At 41.4% G+C, this 22,144-nt stretch overlaps 1 protein-coding gene across 1 annotated transcript in view; it reads left to right on the top strand.

The window, feature by feature from the left end:
- LOC136423831 (protein smoothened-like) overlaps positions 1-22,144 on the top strand; it is a 30,711-nt gene that overhangs the window by 3,293 nt on the left and 5,274 nt on the right. The window contains exons 2-10 of the mRNA XM_066412176.1: positions 2,745-2,953; positions 7,954-8,163; positions 10,382-10,554; positions 12,326-12,545; positions 12,816-12,939; positions 18,204-18,296; positions 18,521-18,629; positions 18,772-18,893; positions 21,831-21,897. Coding sequence (XP_066268273.1) covers positions 2,745-2,953; positions 7,954-8,163; positions 10,382-10,554; positions 12,326-12,545; positions 12,816-12,939; positions 18,204-18,296; positions 18,521-18,629; positions 18,772-18,893; positions 21,831-21,897 — 1,327 coding nt within the window. The remainder of the gene's footprint in view (positions 1-2,744; positions 2,954-7,953; positions 8,164-10,381; positions 10,555-12,325; positions 12,546-12,815; positions 12,940-18,203; positions 18,297-18,520; positions 18,630-18,771; positions 18,894-21,830; positions 21,898-22,144) is intronic.

Here is a 22,144-nt window from a genome sequence, read left to right on the forward strand (position 1 = left end):
TTATGACGTTTATATTGGTGCATACGCAGATTTTAACAGGCCAACGTTAAAAGAAAGGAGTTCTCTGTCTAGTCCGTTTTGAAGATGTTTTAGGGTGCCTTTTTATCGAAAATTTTGCCGCCAAAGTTACCGGAAGTGAAACGTACCACAAAACAACATCGTCGCCAGGGATCGGGATTTGTATTTCTTCTTCGAAAATCACAAAATAAACAAATTCATGTCAGAACGGACGTCTTATATGGTGTACTTATGGTGTCGGTATTCTTTTCGGGGTTCCTTTGGCACTGGGATCGGCTGGGTGCCGAACCATGCCGGCGGCATGACTTGATCTGGGCGCCGGGTGCTCAGTACATTAGATTTCTTGTGTACTAGTTCGGTACGTATCTATTTTTCCTGTTAATATCAATGATACACATAAGAAAAACTGTCGTCTATTGAAGTTCAACTTTATTTTCACGCGTCAACATTCCTATCTAAACATCATCATCATCATGTCGGGTGGGTTGCCCGGACTAAGTCAACCCTCTTCCTCCAGTCGCTACGGTCCCCCATTAGGTGCTCTTATCTAAACTATCATCCTTTTTCCGGCTGGTTTGAGGTTCTGTTCCAATTTGTCGGGACAGTGACCTCAAACAAAGTACGCCCCGCTTTGGCGATATCCCGAGACACTTTTTGGATCTTGACAAGTTCGGTACTAAAATCAAGAAAATACGGTATATCAAATGGTCAGAAGTGTTTTTTAATGGGGCTTTCAGGATGCCGAAATATATTCCAATAACGTATGCACTAGAGCTGTGTACCGGTACACTGTACTGATACAGTACCGGGTACAATCAATTAGGTATAGGTCCAAAATACCTGAACCCTACTGGACCGGTGCTGGACTGGTACCGGTACTAATTAGCCTCTACCAGGCCCCGTCCTATCGCTAGGAAAATAGTAGAAATCAGCCGAGGTGCTCCGCTATACAGGGTAGGTCCGCTATACAGTGAAGCTCCATTATCGATGGACAGAGCCTGTGAGGACTCGGTATCTCGTTTGATGTCCATTAATCGCTATCTAATAGGTGCGAAGTAGCTAAATAATCCTTTTATTGCTTTCCGACTCGTCCGTGACGGGCCTGACAGGGGCCGCCGGTCATCGAACATGCGGACAGGAAGTGTCAGAGATCACGAAAGTTTGAAGTCATAACGGTCCAGTCCAGTGCTCTGAATCATAGTTTCAGTCACATTTTTTTGTCCTCTGTTGTAGTTATCTGTGTTATTTTTTGTACTGCGATGGTAGTCGATCGTACACGTGTGCGCCACGTGGGTATAAATGACCGAAAAGAATGCTTTTGGCTACGAGTTTGCGGCAGGGCCCGGCCGGGGACCTTTGTACAGATAATCGGGGGATTAATTTGATACCCTTTCTTCTAAGCGAGTCCTCACAGGCGCCGTCCATCGATAATGGAGCTTCACTGTATAGTGGACCTACCCTGTATAGCGGAGCACCTCGGCTGATTTCTACTATTTTCCTAACGATAGGACGGGGCCTGGTAGAGGCTAGGTACTAATCAGGTCAGGCCTGACTCAGGGGATGGCCACTTTAACAGATAGAAATACTATGAAACTAGAAAGGCCGTCATTTGCTCATACTACTCCGAAATAGACAAAATATACAGAAAAAAGGTAAAAAGATAATTGCCATATACTGTACTGTGAAAATTTTATAAACCCACTCCATTCAATGGTAAGTTAGTAAGACTATGTCACTATTGAAGAATGCAACATCTGTAACTGAGAAATAGAGGGACGTTGATAGATAAAAGTTATGCAAATGAAGACCTATTTTGCATAATTGAGAAAATACTGTAATTCCATATTGATAGATAAATGGAATTTCATACTTATGGCGTTTGCGTTAAGGTCTCGGACCGGAGTTTTTTTTACGATTTCGTATGTAGGCTGACACCCTCAGGTCGGCGGTCTACAATTCCGCCAAGGAAAGTAGGACGGAAAATGTAATCACATGGGCGAAAAGTGGTTTTCTGCCGCTTTCCGATGTATTTATCGGTATTGTCCGTTGTCCCTTTATTTTGGGTAGAAACCATGGTAAAATGTAAATTTTGGACCCGAAAAAAATCATTTTTTAACACTTTTTTGATCGAACCTGCTCGGAAAAAACAAGTTTTCCTGGGGTCACAGCATATATGCTGAGAAAGCTTAGTAAATGGTGTCTCTGAAAAATGAAAAAAATAAAAAAGTCATGTGATAATTTCATCGCAATCTCCAATGACGCAAATTCTGTGAAAATGCATTAAAAACGCTGCTAGTTGGGTCATCAGGCGAAAAAACCCGCATCACCGTTGGAGCGGACTAATACAAACAATCCTTCGATGGCAAACCAACTTCACCAGGCCCAAAAATACTACAACTCATGGGCTTTTCAGGGGATACAAAAAATCTAAATGCACAGCTAAATCGATCACCAAGCAATAGGGGCCAGAAATCAGAGTGACGACCGCGCACTTCCGGCAGATTACCGGGTCATGACCCAAACTTGTAGATATCTACATAAAGATTTGAACTCCGACCCGGAACCTTATGTAAAGGTAAACATGGTTGAATCTTAAGTATGCAAATGAGGGTCTAATTTGCAATATATATATATTTCATGGAGATATGTCGTCTCCAAACTCTTCTTCTTATTGTTTAAAAGATCTGATTAATATGTACATTTTGATGTTTGTTTGTGATGTGTAGGGTTGAAGAATGTTCCACGTTGCTGGGAGGTGATCCAGCCTCTCCTGTGCTCTGTCTACATGCCCAAGTGTGAGAATGGCTACGTGGAGCTGCCCAGCTATGAGATGTGTGCGGTGACACGGGGGCCATGTAAGATTGTGGAAGAAGAACAAGGCTGGCCTGCCTTCTTACAATGTCAGGATCACAACCAGTACATCAGTGGATGTGAGGTGGGTCTATTGAGTCGTGTTAGTAGTCAGATCGTAACATTAAAGGGACGTAGTGTAGAATTTGGTGGGCAAAAACTACAAATAGTTTGAAAAATCTACATTTAGATTCTTATTTGTAACTTATTTGTTACTTATTTCAAACATATTCCCGCCATTCTGTCACATTTCCATCATTAATAAACGACGAAAACGCAAACCGGCAAAATCTGGCTTATTCCCATATTATTTAGCGGTCCCCAATTTAGACTCCCCATTTTATAATATGCAAATGAACCAGGTTTACTTTTGGTAGAAGCATGTTCTCTGTTTTATGTGACTGAGTGGTGTTTGGCGAGTGCTATCAGACAGATACATGTACATGTACATATATATACCACTCTCTTTTGTTACTTGGTGGTTCAAATTATTATGTCATCTAAAGTTCTCAAAGTGTAAATATACATTTTTCACAAAAGAACCCTTGTTTTTTGTCTATGGCAGCGTTCCCGCCAGGCATACCTCTGCGTCCTTGGCCTCACTTTTTTTGGAAAAGACGCACTCAGCTGGGCTGAGTGCGTCCAAACAAAATTTTGAAGGGAGGCTAATTTCTGTCACCAGTGGAACTAGAATCTTGGAACAACCGCTCTTTTAGTAAGAAAGAAGCCTACGATGTACTCCCAGGGTTCTCTGTTACACATTGTTAGCAGTCCAGGGCCAAGGGCGGAGCGCTGCACGCCTCAAAAACATCAAACTCACGCCTGGTACCGATGAAATTGCCGGGCGGCCCTGGCCCAGTGGCCCCCGTAATCTCTAAGATCTTCAAAAGTGCCGACTGTCCTGGCCGCGGGGAATAGAAGATTCACTTGCACAAGGAGCGCCTCTGAATGTCGTGTTGAATGTCTGAATCCCCCATTGTACTTTTTAAATGACAGTTATACGGATATTCGCGGCTCTAAGGATTTTACAAGCGGTTTATATCTAGAACTGAGAAGAACTCAGCCAAAGGCTCGCATCAAACATAAAACACCTGAATGATGACAGCATCACAACGTAATAAAGCACAAAGCAAACACATCGTTACAATAAAAGTTGATATATGTCCCAGAAACCAATACAATTCACTGAAATCACACCCAACTTCTTGTTGTCCTTCGATTTTATATGGAGAAATATCATAGCGTCTATCAACTTACAATATGATCGTGATCTCCCTTTTTTATGTTTGGATGCAGAGAACACACCGGCTGCAGCCATCTTGTCAAAGTTTGTGTCGCGATTTCGTTCAATTTGCTCTTGGAAAATTGACGCCAAGACCTGATCTTTGGCTTGCAGTACGACTCGCAGTACGTACATGTAGGAAAAAAGAATAGTACGTATCAGGGCTCTAGCCAGCGCCAGTTTTGCCGTAAATTTACGGGACTTTGCTGCGTGTTACGGACTTTTTCTAAAACCAATCCGTAAACTTTGACGGACAAAAATAAAAAAAATCGTTGGTAAAGATACAATGAACATCCGCATTTGAAGAAACCACGGTGTTACCACGCTCAAACACCGGCCTGCACTTTCAGCGGAGGGCGGTTTCTATGCGCCAGGCTACCCGCGGGGCGTCTTCTCTCAGCGCGAAGGCCGAGCGGGCGCTCCTTGTTTGGATAGCGATACACTGTGGGCGGGAAATTTGACTCAAGGAGCGTGCCATACACGTGGCAGGAAGCGCGGATTTACCCCCAGAAGGATCCTGCACTAGCCTAAATGTGTCAGCAGGGCAGACGACTTTTATTATTGTTATGTTACGTAGCTGTACTTTTTTAGATGCTAGATTAGATGGACGAACTTTTGTGTTTCAAAATTGTCAACTTTTAAAGCGATGATCACAATGCCACTCTTCTAAAAAACAACTCGCCCAAATTGCAAGTTGGTACGGTCCTATGACCTATCAACCCGCAACTTCAAAAGATGACGTAGCTTCTTGTTCTATTAGCGCGGCCATCTTGTTGGTTTAGAACTTCAAATGAGCCGCATCCATTGACGGCATTGAGTGAATGTTACATCGACTAGAGTAGTCCTTTTTCGTTTCGTAAGTATATTTCTTTGAAACAGTTTCAACGATGATGTAGGAGACCGTTACATAGGATCATTTATATGAAGTAAATATTACCTACCTTGACGATTTCGTGGCATGACTCTTGCAGTCTGCACGCCCACTGACTTACTGTCCTCTCCGTCTCTAGCCTCCTTCGCAGACTTCCTATGAACAGCGGTGTATATATTGGGGGGGAGGCAAGGTTCTCTAAAGGGAGTTGTGTAGCCAAGGGAGTTGTGTAGCAGAGGGACGCTGTTCATATCCAGTCTGCTTCAAGTCGGGCCCAGCAAAGGGAAATTAAAAAACACTTAGGGGCTATCGACATAGACTGGTGAACTCCTACGTCCCGTGGCCCCCAATAAACCGCACGCACCTCCCGGCAGTGAGTTGTCACGCCCCCGAATTCACCGACCCTGCCATTTCCTGACGGTCACCGGGATCACAATCGGTTACAAAAAATCAAAACATTTCAACTTCCCACAGAAAGCAAAGATTGTTTTGTCGGCCTGGCTATAGGTCAAGGAAAGTCAATTTGTTACCAGATACACGTACTACCGTCTCGACGATGGTAGTGGTTATTTGTCCACTACAAGATCTTGTTGCAGACCATGAAAGCCGCCGTCAAAGGAGAGCTTGTTTCATGGGACTAGCGATCTAGCTGGCCATGGCAAATCGATTTGATTTCGCGAAGGAGCTGAAGATGATGTTGCATACTAAGGCATGTCTTTGCTTTCTAAAGTGATCGTCTAATTCAGCGACCTTGCGTGCCCCCCCTCCCCATTTCTGCCGGTTCCGGGCTAAATTTGGAAATCCGACAAACTGTCCGGCTGCCTTCAACAGAATAAATGCCCACATTGATTGAAGAGATAGTTTTAAACTAGCAGGCCTCGAAATTAACTTTTTCCCCTACTGTCCCAACATTGTCCCAAAAGTGGATTTCAACTGTCCCGAAAGTGTCCTGAAGTGTCCCAACCAGGGCCAAAGATATGAACTTAGTGTGGGGTCTGCATTCAGTTCCAGAGGTTCATGTTCAGGTTTGGACCTATACTCAAGTCAGGACCTGAGCCCAAGCCAATCTGTGTTAGAATATTTTTTTTAGTTATATACAAAATTGTGTATTGTAAAATAGAAAATTGCATGAAATTTGAAAAATATAATACATACAAAGGTATATACACTCAGTAGTAAACACAAGTTTCAACAAAGTTAACAACCAGAAATATTGTTAACAACCTGAAATAATGTATTATTAGGTTATAAAAGAAAAAGCATAATTCTGCAGAGTTTAAAGACTTCATTGATGCGGTGGTTCTTGGGGAGGTAGAATAAATCCGAAAATATTTGATTTCTAATCTTGCAGGGCAAACCTTAGTCAAGTAAATGAGGTGTGACCATCCCTCTGCTGACCCCCTGTCAGGGGAGCAGACATGTGCCACAGCCTAGCTGGGACAGGCTTTCCTTTCACTATGCTGAGTGATAAATGATGATTGATTTTGAGAAGACTAGTACCACACCAAAAACAGTGGGTGGGACCAGTATACAGTTTCACAAGGGAGGAGCACAGTGGCACTCAGGAGCCCTGATTGTCCCAAATATGTCCCGAATTGATTATTGAGTTGTCCCAGGTCAAATTTTGGTGGCCCCGGGACATAGGGACATAGTTAACTTCGAGCCCTGACTAGCCTCCGTTTCTGACCCCGACTGGTGTGTTATTAATGTTTTGTTTCAGCTGTAAACTCCCGTAACAAACCAGGCGTGTGCCGGGGCCATTCAGTCAATTGTTCCTCGTGTACGTGTGAATTACCCTTGCGGGAACATGTGAATTACCCTTGCGCGAACATGCCAATAGCTTCTATGAATGGCTGTCTTAATCACCTTTCCTTTGCTGGGCCCGACTTGAAGCAGACTGGATATGAACAGCGTCCCTCGGCTACACAACTCCCTTGGCTACACAACTCCCTTTAGAGAACCTTGCCCCCCCCCCCCCCCCCAATATATACACCGCTGTTCATAGGAAGTCTGCGAAGGAGGCTATCCGCCTCCGAGTAAATTATAGAACTAGCACATTGTAATTATCCATTCAAGAAGACAAAGATTTGCAAATGTCTTTTATTGTGTTGAAAACTGGTGACGGTAATAGGAACTTATTAGGAAGTACATTCTGCTTTATTTATCTAATAAACTTTCATCAGGATTGCTTCAATTTTGTGCGTGCTTGTATTGTTTGACGGTGTGAATGCCGTGGAAGGGCGTGAACTCTGAGTCCCTGACGTACCTGAAAACACAAGTATAGAGGTAAAACGGAGTGTGAGAAGTAAACAGCAATGTGTGGCAACATAGTCTACCGATTTCTTGCGTTTTGAAAGGCACATACCCCCCGACCCCCCTAGGTTGCGACACAACTCCCTTTGTCAAAAAGCAATTTGCAACAAGCAATTTGACCTTTTGTTGTACTTGATTTGATGTATTACTTGTTTGAAATTAGCTATAGAATGACAGATTGAAGTTTGCGTTAAACGTAATTATGTTTTGCTCAGATTCAATTTTATCTTATGTAGTGCAATAAAAACTCCAACACTTTTTTTCCAACAATGAATTTGGTGCCCTGTCATCACATGACTGTGCTTAAATCATCACAAAGTTTCCATGATTTACATACATTGTTGCTCCAGTCTTCCTGTAGATTAATGTGTGAAATCTATGATATTGATATTATAATTTATAGTTATAAAGGCTGAACTTTTCTATTGTAATGTATATTGCAAACCTTTCTTCAGTCCAGGTACAGTACTTTGAATGCATACCTGGGGAAAATGTAGTTTATCATAATGATTGTACAGTTACTGTAATGTACTTGTATGTAGCAACTTCAGGCGAATTAAGTCATCTTTTTATAAATCTAACATTGAAATTCTTCTCATTTTGCTCCTCCTTTTTCTAGAATGAAGTGAAGAAGATCAAGTTCAATGTAACAGGCGGTTGTGAGCGACCCCTGGTGGAAACAGATAATGAGAAAAGCTTCTATGAAGGTGTAGAAGGCTGCGGCATCCAGTGTCAAAATCCACTCTTCACAGATGCTGAGCATGAGCGGATCCACAAGTTCATTGCTGGGTTTGGAGCTGTGACTGTCGTTTTTACATTCTTCACTTTGGTGAGTGGTCAGAAAACTGTACTGTGTCTGTAGCCTCCATAATCTATGGGTCCTACTGCTCGTGTGGGAAGATCTCTTTGCCAACAATCTCATCTTTGCGGCTGTTAGCATGGTATCTCCTTCATTTTTTTCCTCATATCTTAAGCCGTATGGCAGTTTGGAAGAGGAACGCCATAAACAACTCCCTCTGCATGTCTGCTGGCTGTCAAAGGTCGTAAGACTAGGAGAGTCTCATCACCTGATCCCTTTCCAAACAAGAGCTTCTAAAAAAAGCTGGCCATGCGACCTCATAGTGGTGGGGATGAAACGGTTGAAGTATAGTTTGTAAAAGGAACTAAATTGCACAAGTGCAGTGTTAAGTTTTATTCAGTTTTGTGAAGTTTGGTATGAAATAAACTGTTTTCAAAGTCAGCTTCAAGAAAGCTTTTTAAACAAGAGCTTCTAAAAAAAGCTGGCCATACGACCTCATTGTGGTGGGGATGAAACGGTTGAAGTAAAGTTTGTAAAAAGAACTAAATTGCACAAGTGCAGTGTTAAGTTTTTTTCCAGTTTTGTGAAGCTTGGTATAAAATAAACTGTTTTCAAAGTCAGCTTGAAGAAAGCTTTTAAGAAAAGCTGACTGGGGCGCATTTGGAAGAAATGAAATGAAAGTTTTTGCATAAAATATGCCAATGTGGTGCATTCACCTTTCCTAAAGGCACCTACAAATCAAATATGACATCTGTAGCATTTATCGTATGGGATATACAAGTTCCTGCATAAATTATGCAAAAGAAGAAGAAGAAGAAAAAGATGAAGAACACGCCAGCAAAAACAATATATTTCCTCCTTGTATAAAAAGTAATAAAAAAAAACAGAAAAAGAAAGGAAAGGTAGTAGCTGGGTTCGAACCGGGGACCTACAAGTCCCCACAAGCGTCAGACTCCATGCGCTACCAACTGAGCCATTTTGGCTGGACTGAATTTCGTGGCTTTCTAAAGGTACTAGTACCTAACCTTTGAATCTCACTTCACTGCACCATATTTTGGTCACCTTTTTGTCCATTTTCTTAACAAAATCAGTTCCTTTTTGTGTCATTTTGTGGTAATAATATGGCCATTTATGGGGATCTGACACGGCATACAGCCACGGATGCCGGCGGAAATGCCTAAGTACGCCCTGCTGCGGTATGATAGTATATACAACAATAATGCATTGCAACATATCCCGGTGTTGTACAAACGAAACATTTTAACGATTCATGTCCATTACAAAACATAAACTTTTAAAGGGAAACTTTATATTGTTTTACCACATCGTTTGCATGGTTGAATATCAATCTACATTGTAATATTTTGCAACCGTGCAGCATTTTCTATCTTGGGCCCACAGAAGAAAGTGTACATGCCGGGCCGTGCTGTTTGGCAGGTATAAATGTCAAAGCATGCATGCACCGGCCCGGCGCCCGCCCGGCGCCCAACATCAGATCATTCTGTATGCCATACGACCGCCGAATGGTGGTCGTATGGCAAAAAAGGCTCACAAAAGTTGGGCAATGTTTACAAAGATAGGATAGAACATGCTAGGGACTTATAATGCATTTTCTGACAAAATGGGCGTACTTTTGACATATGATATTTTTATGGGAAATGAATCAGTTGATTTGTCCCAAACACTGATACATGGGGGAGTCCAAAAATCATACTGGCCCGATCTGGCCACTACAGTGTACTTAGGACATCTGCTGGCCCGATTGGAGCTCTCACCTGCCCGGAGCAATCAGGCAAATGGACTAGTCCAGCCCTGCTTTGACCTCCTTTCGAACTTTTGTTGTATGTTTGGCAAAGTGCATACATTTTAATATAGCGGCAGGAAATATATAGAGGTTGGGGGAAAATGGAGCAGGTCACGTCACTTAATTTTAACAGTGGGAACAAACATTACTGTCTCAAATATTAGTGATCAAATATTTGCAAATATTTTAGCTCTTGACTAGTGACCGCTAAATCAGCTAAAATTAAGTTACAGTTAACGAATCAAGAATTACAGTATTGTCCATGTTCCGTTTGCCTGTGACCCCTGACCTGCGGTTGTTAACCCTTCAGGAGCTTCCTCTGCATGAGTTGGTTAGAGTTTGTAACTTTTTTCACACATGTTAGATATAACTGGAAATGTATGACAGTGCGTAGATCTTTTTTTAGACCTAGAAGATGTGATTGTTTGATCCTGCTGCCAACAGGCTACATTCCTGGTGGACTGGAAGAACTCTAGTCGGTATCCAGCCCTCATCCTGTTCTACATCAATGGCTGCTTCTTTGTGGGCAGTATTGGTTGGCTGGCTCAGTTCAGCGAGGGAGCACGGGATGACATCGTCTGTAGATCAGATGGGACCATGAGAATAGCAGAACCCAGGTACATGTGGCAGTCTTCTTGTATACAGAACCAAGGTACATGTGTCAGTCTTCTTGTATACAGAACCCAGGTACATGTGTCAGTCCTCTTGTATACAGAACCCAGGTACATGTGTCAGTCCTCTTGTATACAGAACCCAGGTACATGTGTCAGTCCTCTTGTATACAGAACCCAGGTACATGTGTCAGTCCTCTTGTATACAGAACCCAGGTACATGTGTCAGTCCTCTTGTATACAGAACCCAGGTACATGTGTCAGTCTTCTTGTATACAGAACCCAGGTACATTGTATACAGAACCCAGGTACATGTGTCAGTTCTCTTGTATACAGAACCCAGGTACATGTGTCAGTCCTCTTGTATACAGAACCCAGGTACATGTGTCAGTCTTCTTGTATACAGAACCCAGGTACATGTGTCAGTCTTCTTGTATACAGAACCCAGGTACATTGTATACAGAACCCAGGTACATGTGTCAGTTCTCTTGTATACAGAACCCAGGTACATGTGTCAGTCCTCTTGTATACAGAACCCAGGTACATGTGTCAGTCTTCTTGTATACAGAACCCAGGTACATTGTATACAGAACCCAGGTACATGTGTCAGTTCTCTTGTATACAGAACCCAGGTACATGTGTCAGTCTTCTTGTATACAGAACCCAGGTACATTGTATACAGAACCCAGGTACATGTGTCAGTCTTCTTGTATACAGAACCCAGGTACATGTGTCAGTCTTCTTGTATACAGAACCCAGGTACATGTGTCAGTCTTCTTGTATACAGAACCCAGGTACATTGTATACAGAACCCAGGTACATGTGTCAGTTCTCTTGTATACAGAACCCAGGTACATGTGTCAGTCCTCTTGTATACAGAACCCAGGTACATGTGTCAGTCTTCTTGTATACAGAACCCAGGTACATTGTATACAGAACCCAGGTACATGTGTCAGTTCTCTTGTATACAGAACCCAGGTACATGTGTCAGTCCTCTTGTATACAGAACCCAGGTACATGTGTCAGTCTTCTTGTATACAGAACCCAGGTACATTGTATACAGAACCCAGGTACATGTGTCAGTCTTCTTGTATACAGAACCCAGGTACATGTGTCAGTCTTCTTGTATACAAAACCCAGGTACATGTGTCAGTCTTCTTGTATACAGAACCCAGGTACATGTGTCAGTCCTCTTGTATACAGAACCCAGGTACATGTGTCAGTCCTCTTGTATACAGAACCCAGGTACATGTGTCAGTCCTCTTGTATACAGAACCCAGGTACATGTGTCAGTCTTCTTGTATACAGAACCCAGGTACATGTGTCAGTCTTCTTGTATACAGAACCCAGGTACATGTGTCAGTCTTCTTGTATACAAAACCCAGGTACATGTGTCAGTCTTCTTGTATACAGAACCCAGGTACATGTGTCAGTCCTCTTGTATACAGAACCCAGGTACATGTGTCAGTCTTCTTGTATACAGAACCCAGGTACATGTGTCAGTCTTCTTCTATACTTAAGTTAAGTACAAACACTTGGGCATAGAGAGATGGCTTTTATGATTGATATATGTACAGCACAGTTTGTATAGTTATTAACTCATCAGCATCCTTATCTAACAAAGTTTCAACAGAATCTAACTATTCTAAGAAGTCAAAGCAAAGTAGCTGCCATTATATCACAAATACATGTACCTGCTGCACAACTGGCTTGCTTACAAACTCTGCAATATGTAACTATGTAAATGTAATGGTTGTAATGTTGTTTGTTTGTGCAGTGATGGCCAGAACCTGTCCTGTGTCGTTGTGTTCTTCCTGGTGTACTACTTCATGATGGCTGGGGTCACCTGGTTTGTCATGCTAGCGTTTGCCTGGCATAAGTCCTTCAGAGCCCTGGGGTCGTGCAAGGACGCGCTCAGTGGGAAAACATCGTACTTCCACCTCATCTCCTGGAGCGTGCCATTGGTGCTGTCTGTGATGATTATAGCCATGAGGCAGGTGGGTGGACATCTCAGTACACTGTTAGAGGTCACATGACTGTTCTGTGGAGATATATTGGGAGCAAAATTCACCAAATTGCAGTTGGGTGTTTTCTTGCTTTCTGTATTTTTATGTGTCTGCCTCGATTTATGTTAATTCTTTTACTTAAAGGCCACCTCTTAGTTCCTTGCTACATGTATGTATCACCAACAGATGAGACTCTACCCTACTGTAGTAATGGAAACCTGTGTATTTACCAGCATAATTTGTGTTCTTGTTGTTTATCAGGTTGATGGCGACTCTTTGAGTGGTATTTGCTTCGTGGGGTACCAGAACCACGAATATCGGGCAGGCTTCCTGCTGGCACCGGTAGCTGTGGTGTTGGCCAGTGGGCTCTGGTTCCTGGGCAATGGTACGACTTCTATGTTTCTAGTTAACCATGATGTATTGTAATCAGGGGGGAAACTGCATTTCATTCAATTTTCTGTAGGAGAAGGGGCTAGGATAAAGCTACATGTATGTACACACTGAATGAACACTTATGGGTAGTGCTGCGTACCTAAACTTACGTCCAGGTTCAAATTCAGGACTAGATTTCAGGTCCAGAGGTTCTAAGTCGGAACCTGAACCCTTGACATATTTGTGCTAGAAAAGCTTTATTTCAGTTACATGTAGAATTGCATGTTGGCATAAATTTTACACGCAACTTGAAAAATAAACATGCAAAACTATAAACGGTCAGTCAATTTATCTGCCAGAGGGGCGTCCTCCTGTCAAATGACTGCCTTGTCTAGATCTGGATAGCCTGAGTGCAGACAGTGGCACATTTTGAGAAGTCGGTAGAAAATGGAAAAATTTGCACCAGCATTTTGTGTTTTCCACTGAAGCTGGGGGCATAAGGACAGCGTTGACTGTCGGAAAATTACACTCCTGTTTAGTTTGGTATTGTAATACTTGAAAACAATTGGTGTCAGCACCTTTCGCATATGTTGATCTCATTAAAAACTTGTTTTTCAAGATTCAAGTCGGTCTTTCAAATTTTGTACAAGCGTCATTTAAGTCATAATTTGTCTGCAAACCATTTGTGTCCTGCAAACATGGACAGAGTACGACTAAAAGCCGAGAACCTCAAAAGGATTTGTATAGAAGGACCAGTCATAGACCAGTTCCATTTCTACTGGGATATTAAAAGATACACTTGTGAAACGAAAGGTATTTCCACCACAGTGACTGTAATTTCACAACAAGCTGAGCCGGGGGGCCGAGGGCGCCATGTTGAATACTAAAGAATATGCAACATGCCCGCATGTTCTGAGCTCTGATTGGCTCACCTCAGATAACCTGTGCTCTGATTGGTTGATTGAAATGTTTCACATGATCCAGATGTCGGGAATTTCTCAGAACAGTTTGCCGGTGCAAATTTCACTATTTATGGAAGGTTTTAGATGGTTTACAAGAAGGACAAGCGAGGGGTATTTTTTTTCAGGATCTGGTACCCGATGCTAAGTTGTGTTTTTTTTACCTGGACCTAAGTGTTTTTACAAGTCCACTTCCTATTCCATGTACAGGTATGCAGCACTACTTATGGGTTTCAAAATGCATTGAATATTTGTAGAAGATGTGCCAGGGTTGAACAAGTTTTCAAAAATTCACTTGCCCTATCGGGCAAGTAGAAAAAAAATCTACTTGCCCAAACCAACTTTTGACTTGCCCGAAATCTAAATGACATTTTTTCTTTGCATCTTTGCTTGCGGTAATGAATTCTGTTCTTTTTCAGTAAAAACGTCTTGTTAAGCATGTAATTATAGCAAAAAAGTTTTAACTACAAGACCAAGCTGTGTGGATGTCATGACCGTACTTACGGGAAATGACAAAAACTTGAACAAGAAGCATGATATTACAACGTATCTTCTTTCACTTAAACCACGCCAATGTCATTTGTTGCTTCTCAGATTTTTCAGAATAAGATCAGAGCGATACGGAAAAAAATTTTGGCAAAAAGTCCAAGGTAAAGACACAGGCTTATTTAACATAAAGAACAACATTCAAGTTTTCAGCAAATGTTGTGTATCGATCATTCCTTAGATCCAGTACTACAATATTCCTGTGTTCACTGAGGGCTATTATTATTCTCCCATTTCTTTAGTAAACAGAAGAAAAAATCAGGTATTTGTCATATGATGGAAAAGTTACATTCAGAATGTTGTGGATCTAATATAACTAAACATGGTTCTTATGATATGGCCAGTTTTGAATCATTGTCGTGAAATTTTTATTATCTAGATAACATTAGTCAATATCAATCCACACATGTACATCAAACAACACCTTCAAATGATTTTTTGCAGTATTAACATTTAGAAGTTGAACAGAAATTTAGAATATCCTGAATATACACTCAATCAGTTAAAATGTTGTGGGAACCCTCAGAGTGTGTCATATCCACAATGTTGCTGTTCAATGAAAGAAGGAAAATGCTACATTGAGAGAGTGCTCACAGGGATATCATGTTTCAAAGGATTTGATGTTGCAAAGTTTCATGCCAGCAGGTCTACGAACTGAGAGAGCCATGGGTGTTTGTTTACATGTACTATGTGAGCCAAATTGTCCTGTTTTGGGTTGAATTCATAATCTTTTGGAATATTTTGAGAGAAATGTAGTTTCTAATGATAAGATACATTGTGGTGTGGTGTTTTTGTGATCCTTTTACTGGAATAAAGTTTGTTTTGAAACAGACTGCATGAAAAAATCTTACTTGCCCGATCGGGCAAGTGGGGGAGGATATCCACTTGCCCGAACAGCACTTTCACTTGCCCCGGGCAATCGGGCAACCATACTTGTTCAACCCTGCTGTGCAACATATTATTGACCCATGGAGTTCAGCGGTTAATACTGCAACTAACGAAGTGTATTGGTCGGGAGGCTAAACTTCGTAGATTAGAAGGAGTAATACAGCTGACAGCGTTACTGTATACTGAACAATTCTCAGGTCAGTTTGAAACGATAAAGCACGAAAGTGTGGAATAGAGTACAGTCTTAATCTGTGCAAGTTTGACAGTAAATGAGCAGAAATCAATGATGAATTTCTGGAACCCTAGTCAATCCCGATGCTATGAAATGATTTGCCCTTCCAATGCAATGTGAGTTGAATGAATCACTATTGTACTGCTTGTAGAAAAGATTTTCTATCTGAGATGAAATCTTTCCTGTACATGTTTGAAGATGTTCTCCTTACTATGATAACACCATGCCCAATCTAAATTTGTATGTATTGAAACCAGTCAGGTAATCTATGTCTGACAAACTTACTGCCCTTATTTTCTGCCTGACATGCTCAACATAATGGGACCTCAGCTGTGGTAGGTGTGATGTAGCAGTTTTGTGCTTTTAACTGTGGTTGATCTTTGCTTGTTAAGTTCTGATTTCACAATTCTTTGTGACACAATGTTCAAAGAAAGCAACAGTCAAGATTCAAAAGCTACTTGGTACTAGAACAGAAGACACTATAATTCGTCTGTTCTAGTATTATAGTATACTAGAGTTCCATGACCTGTGTTTCTGATTGATTTTGCAAATAAGGTGCTCGTTAGTATATATTATATCAGATGATAATCTTCTCAACCCAAATAAAACAATAAGTTCAAAGTATGAACTTAAAGTCTTAATTAAGAAGGCTACTATAACATTTCTTCATAAATTATGTAAATTAGACCCTGATTTGCATGGTACAGACGAAGCCACTTAATTGCACCTCGGATAAACGCACACTCCATTTAATTGCACCAAATCCCAAAATCCCAAACTGGTTCCCATTCACTGCATTGTTAGTGACTCCGCATATCTGCACCGCACATTGTCACCAATGCCGGATAACTGCACCAAAATTAAAAAAAAATCGTCTACAAGTTAACTAAAAAGGTGCTCTAAAAATCAGCAAACGTCGTATAAATGAGCCGATACCTGCCGATGTAAAGGCGCAATACCGCCAATATGTTTAAAACTTGGTCTCTACCTGTGCACTGTCTAATTACTGTGAATGCATTCAAGTTTGTGGGAATTTGATTTCGCATCGCGGCATCGCTATTGTCACATACTGCTGCAATAATAAAAGACCGGCGTCTTTATGTCACATTCAGTCGGAAACCAAACAGCGACTCGGCAATGGCTGTAGAAGCGTAAGTGGACATAACAGTCGCTTTTGATGGTACGGTGCTGACGTGATGGCAGAGCTGAATCCGCGTCGTAGAAACTTCCTGCATTCGCCGGAACGAGGTGTACGCGGGTTTGGCTCTGCTATAAGGAGAATGATCTGTCACTGATCAAACTGGACCTGTGCACTCAATATTTTGCTGGTTCTATGAGAAGAACTGGTACGTTAGCTACTAAGGTCGAGTAAGTCTCGACTCGGGGTGTTATCCAGCCTGTGAAGAGAAAAAATCATGGTGGTGCGGTGCAGCTGGGAATTTCGCATAATTGCACCAGCCGGATAATTGCACCAAAACCGCTGACAAATGGGTGGTGCAGTTAAGCGGATTCTACTGTATATGTCTCATAATGTTCACCTTTACTTAGCTCCCAAATGTCACAAGAATGAAATTCCCATCATTTACCACTATGGAATTATAATAATTTATAGTATTTCCTCATCAATGATGCAAATTAGGTACCATTTACATAATTGACATCTTTCAATATTGTGCCCTTTCTCAATTACTTAATATGTCCTATCATGAAATGCAGTGAATTCATATATTTTCCTCATTGATTATGCAAATTAGCTTCTGATTTTCATGATATGTATTTGATTATGTAAAGCAGCACCCAAGCCATCTCTTTGAAAGTCTGAAACAAAATCAGTCCCTGTAATTCCTTTATTCGCTGACCCAAGAGCTCTATCCGCAACACAAAAATCACAACCGTAGCACTTCCAGAAAATTTGACCTCGCACTTTGTGCCTCTGCTGTAGTACCTAGGGAAGCCACTAGGAGATTCATTATCGAACTTGACCTTCATATTCCAGACCCCTATCCTCCTATCATATATGAAGATCCGTCCACAGCATCTTGAGTTATTCTTTGCACAAACAAACAAACACACAAACAAACATACAAGTTATACTGCAGTGCCGTATGAAGCTGCTAGGAGGCCATTCTCAAAGTTGCCCAAAGTCTTACTGATATCATGTACCGACCCACCTTCCAAATATCATGAACAGCCATCCACAGCTTCCTGAGTTATGCTGTTGTGTCCACAGCCACGCCATCACAGCAGTCTGAAAACATAGTCTTCTCGCAAAGGCAAATGTAGAACTATAATATTGTTATTACCCAAATGAATAGCAATATCTGCTACCAAATGAATGTAAATATCATAAGGGCTAGATTTACAACTCCTACATGTAGCTAGTGGCCAGTGCATATTTAAATTTATCTTTCACAATTCAGCTGCGGGCCAAAAGAAAAGTACATGCAGAAGAAACTTTAAACAAAAGTGGTGTCGACACCTCCCTCAGAGATCTTTGATAATTATATACATTACATTGATCTATCAACCGTGTACAGTGAAAAACAATTTGGTGTTGTTTTCAACTGGGGAATTAGCTGTACCCGGTAGTTTTTTCATTCCTTGGGATAATTCATTTTGTACATGAATGATTTTCTACTTGTCCTTCCATAGGAATGTTCACCTTGGTGAAGTTACAGATGGACAACCCAGACATTCTCAGTAGCAGGGCATCCACCAAAATCAAGGAGACTATTGTCAGACTAGGTAACAATACAAATGTCAAAGAGCACAAGTTGTAGACCTTTATTTCCACTGGCTTTTGTCGCCACATGAAGCTGCATGTTGCAGAATCTTTAACATGGCTTTTTCAAGTAGCAATATAGAACTGGCAGAACTAAGTCTAGGTAAGAAAATGATTCACATTTACTTCCTTCTACTATACAAATCTGAATTTTACAGATGCTTCAGTTGTGTTTGATTTTTTCCAGGTATTTTTGCCTTTCTTGCCCTTGGATTTGTGTTCATCACCTTTGCCTGTCACGTGTACGAGTTCTCCAACCATGCAGAGTGGGAGCAGAGTTTCAGAGATTACATCAGGTATTGTTCCTCCAACATTGCTGAAAGTCATGGTCAGGAGGTCTATGTGTTTCTCTGAGGAAATGTAATGATATAGAAACAGCACAGTGTACCTGTATGTGTACCTGAAGCTGCGTGTGTAACCCGTGGTCCTATTTCTCAGGTGTGAGGCTAACGTGACAATAGCCGAGCAGCTGTCCAACCAGCCCATCCCCGAGTGTTCCATGAAGAGTCGTCCAAGCCTCATCATCATGGAGATTCACTTGTTCGCATTCTTTGGTGCAGGTGAGTGAGACTTCATTGTTAATGTATCTAAAAAAGACAAATCTGTGACCTACTATTGTATGTGCTTTCCCATGCAGACGTTCTACCGTATTTTCTCGATTAAAGTACGCTCCCCCAATTCGGGCAAAGTTCCTGGCTAATTTGCAGTCCTGAAACGTAACGTGGAAAAACCTGGAATAAGTATGCACCCCTTCTCCGCGCAGACGCCTCAGTTGAAATGTTCCAAAAGACAAGCACATGTCTTGAACCCAGTTCCTACCACAAATAATTGTTTAAAATACATTTAAGTCGTTTGTTATTAAGTGATTGTGTTATAACTTGTTGCAGTATTCTAGCAGGAACTTTTTACTCTTTATACTTTGCACTCTTTATAAAACATGTTGAACTTCATGGTTACCCTGCTCGGTTACATGTAGCCGTGAGGTACAGATTTGCAAATCATTGGAGGAAAATTGTCAACAGCAATCATGTTCACAACACTGGGTAAGAATGCTGTGATCAGAAAACACTCTCCCAATAGTTATTTCTTCACAAAAAAATCTGAAGAACGTGACAATATAGTTTTTATGGCAACGCATAGCATGCAGATCAGCCCGGCGGACAAGTGTCAAAGGAAGAGGACTGCTGTCGAAAATAGTCTCCTACTTATACATTTGGACAGCCAACTTTCGTACAATTTTCGTGTAAAAAAGATTATTTAAGTTTGAGTCCCGGTATTTCCCTGTGAAATATAGCATTACATCCAACCGAAAACTAGAAAACCGCCATCTTTTGCTGCCCCAGACCCTGTGCTGCCCCAACACGCTCTGTCAGCTCGGAAATATATGCAAATATTGTAAATGTCATACATCTTTTTTTGGCTGCTGCTAAACTAGTCACGCAAACTTAGAGTGGCGCGGCAGGCCACGTTGCTACATCCGAACTTTGATATACCTGCCAAAACTATGCTTGTTATCATGTTTATATCGGTGCATAGGCAGAATTTACGGTACAACACTGTAAGAAAGGAGTCCTCTGTCAAATAGTCTGCTTTAAAGAGGCGTTACGGTGCTTTCTTTCAGAAATTTTGCTGCCGAAGTTACCAGAAGTTAAAGGTTTCTCAATACAACAACATCATTGGGGATCGGGATTTGTATTTCTTCTTCGAAAAGACACACAAAATAAAGGAATGCATGTCTTATCGATGTCTTATTTATGTGGTATACTTACAGTTCCGTCGTGCGGGATGCGAACCATCCCGGCAGCATGCCTCCAGGCACTGGGTGCTAAGTACGTCAGATTACTTGTACTCTCATCTCCCAAATGAACATACCCCCCAGAATAAACATACCCCCCGCAACCAATCTTCAAAATCTAATAATCTTACCCACCGAAATAAACATACCCCCTGGAAAAGCACCAAATTGACAGGAAAACTGTGTCCGAGGGAAAGAAGATGATAAGCAGGTAGGATCTTGACTGTTGAAAAACAAATTGTTGAAAAATTGGGCATAGGTTCCCCGCTATGACTCCTAACTGGGAACCAACGGTGCTTTCAAATTCAACAAGTGAAAATATACATGTACAAGCATGCATTTTGTACTTGGAACTTGAGGCAAACGATCAAGAAAAATTGTGGTATGTCATAAATGACATATAATCAAAATCATCAGATAGCTACTTGTACCCAATGATATTTTCTTAAGACTTTACCCCTATCAAAAGAAATATTAACACCCCAAAACTTTTGCTTTATAGCATTTTAGGATCAAGGTTTTTTGTGAGATGCTCGGATCTCGAGTTCCCGCGGTAGGACCCACAATACTGAACAGAGCTTGAGTGTAAAAGTAGCTCGACATCTCAGGCCGCACATACTAAAGTTACTGATTACACGTTGACACTAGAAAACGCTAAATTGGAAAAATCTTTTACGGTCATTTTTGAAAATGAACCCTCTAAAAATATAAACGGCCTTCTATATCTATCGTCATCCCGAAATTTGGTATTTTCTACTAGTTTACGGTATCATTTCAAAGTAGATCGAAATCTGCGCTATGCAATATACTAGTTTAACTGCCAACACGCCTAACAGATGGTGGCGGCCATGTTTCGAGCTGTTGTTTACGGACAAATGTTTTATAGATTTTGCGGCCTCAAAACTTAGATCACAAGGGAAGCAAAGTTATACTTGTTCTTTTTACGTCTAACAGTTCTTCTGTGAAGGAATAATTTTCTGCTGCGCTGCTGATAGCAAAGCCACATGGTTGGGAATTCTTGAACCCTGTGCACCGCTGGCGTACAGTATGGTTTCTGACCAGCGTGCTTCGGTTTACGATGTAAACAAAGACAATCAAAGTTGTTTATGTGAAAGTTGTACTTTGAAAAGTCAGTGTGGCCGAATAGCAACATTTACATGTACTTTGAACGTCATATCGAGATTGACCAATATGTTACGAGTACTGCCAAGATTTCACAAAGGCTGTCATAGCGGCGGGGGAATCAACGCCGCTAGGCCCAAGATAGTGAATTAAAGCCCAAATTTTCCCCAAAAAATAAACGTCCAAAATAAGGTACTAGGTGGATTTTGAGGCTGAAAAATGTACCGGTATGTTTATTTTGAGATGAGAGTAGTGTCGTATGGTAGGTACCTATTTTTCGTATTAATATAGATAATACACAAACGAAACAGTGTCCTTTATTGAAGTTCCACTTTATTTTCACATGTCAACATTCTTATCTAAACGTTTTATGGATGAATCGGTGTTACTGGAAGCTCCAGGGATCCGTTTTGCGGCTGGTTTGAGGTTGTGTTAAAAAAAGTGTGTACTTTAATCGAGAAAATACGGTATTCAGGAAGGTCTAAACCAATGACAGTCCAAAGAGATAAACATGACGGAAACATCAACAACATGGTGCAAGTATGGAGGTGTGACTTTGACATGTATTCTGTCTGCACAGGTATTACAATGAGTACCTGGGTGTGGACTAAAGCCACCATTGCAACCTGGAAGAGATTCTGGAAGAGGTAGGTACCTAATACCTGTACTTAACCTGCTCAGTTGTTCAGGTAGAAAGACGGGTGTGGTTTGAGTCAGAATACCTGATACTTGTTCCTCAGCATTACTTGATGGGAGTGTTGATGAAAGTCCACTGTGGATGTGGAAATATCTGCTGCAAACTGTAGATTAGATACTTAACTAACTCCAGGTGACAAACTGCTGTCACGGTGCCAAAAGGGCTCTTCTGCAGGGTTAAAGGTTAAACTGATCATC

Source organism: Branchiostoma lanceolatum, chromosome 18 (genome assembly GCF_035083965.1).
Source record: "Branchiostoma lanceolatum isolate klBraLanc5 chromosome 18, klBraLanc5.hap2, whole genome shotgun sequence".
NCBI lineage: Eukaryota > Metazoa > Chordata > Leptocardii > Amphioxiformes > Branchiostomatidae > Branchiostoma > Branchiostoma lanceolatum.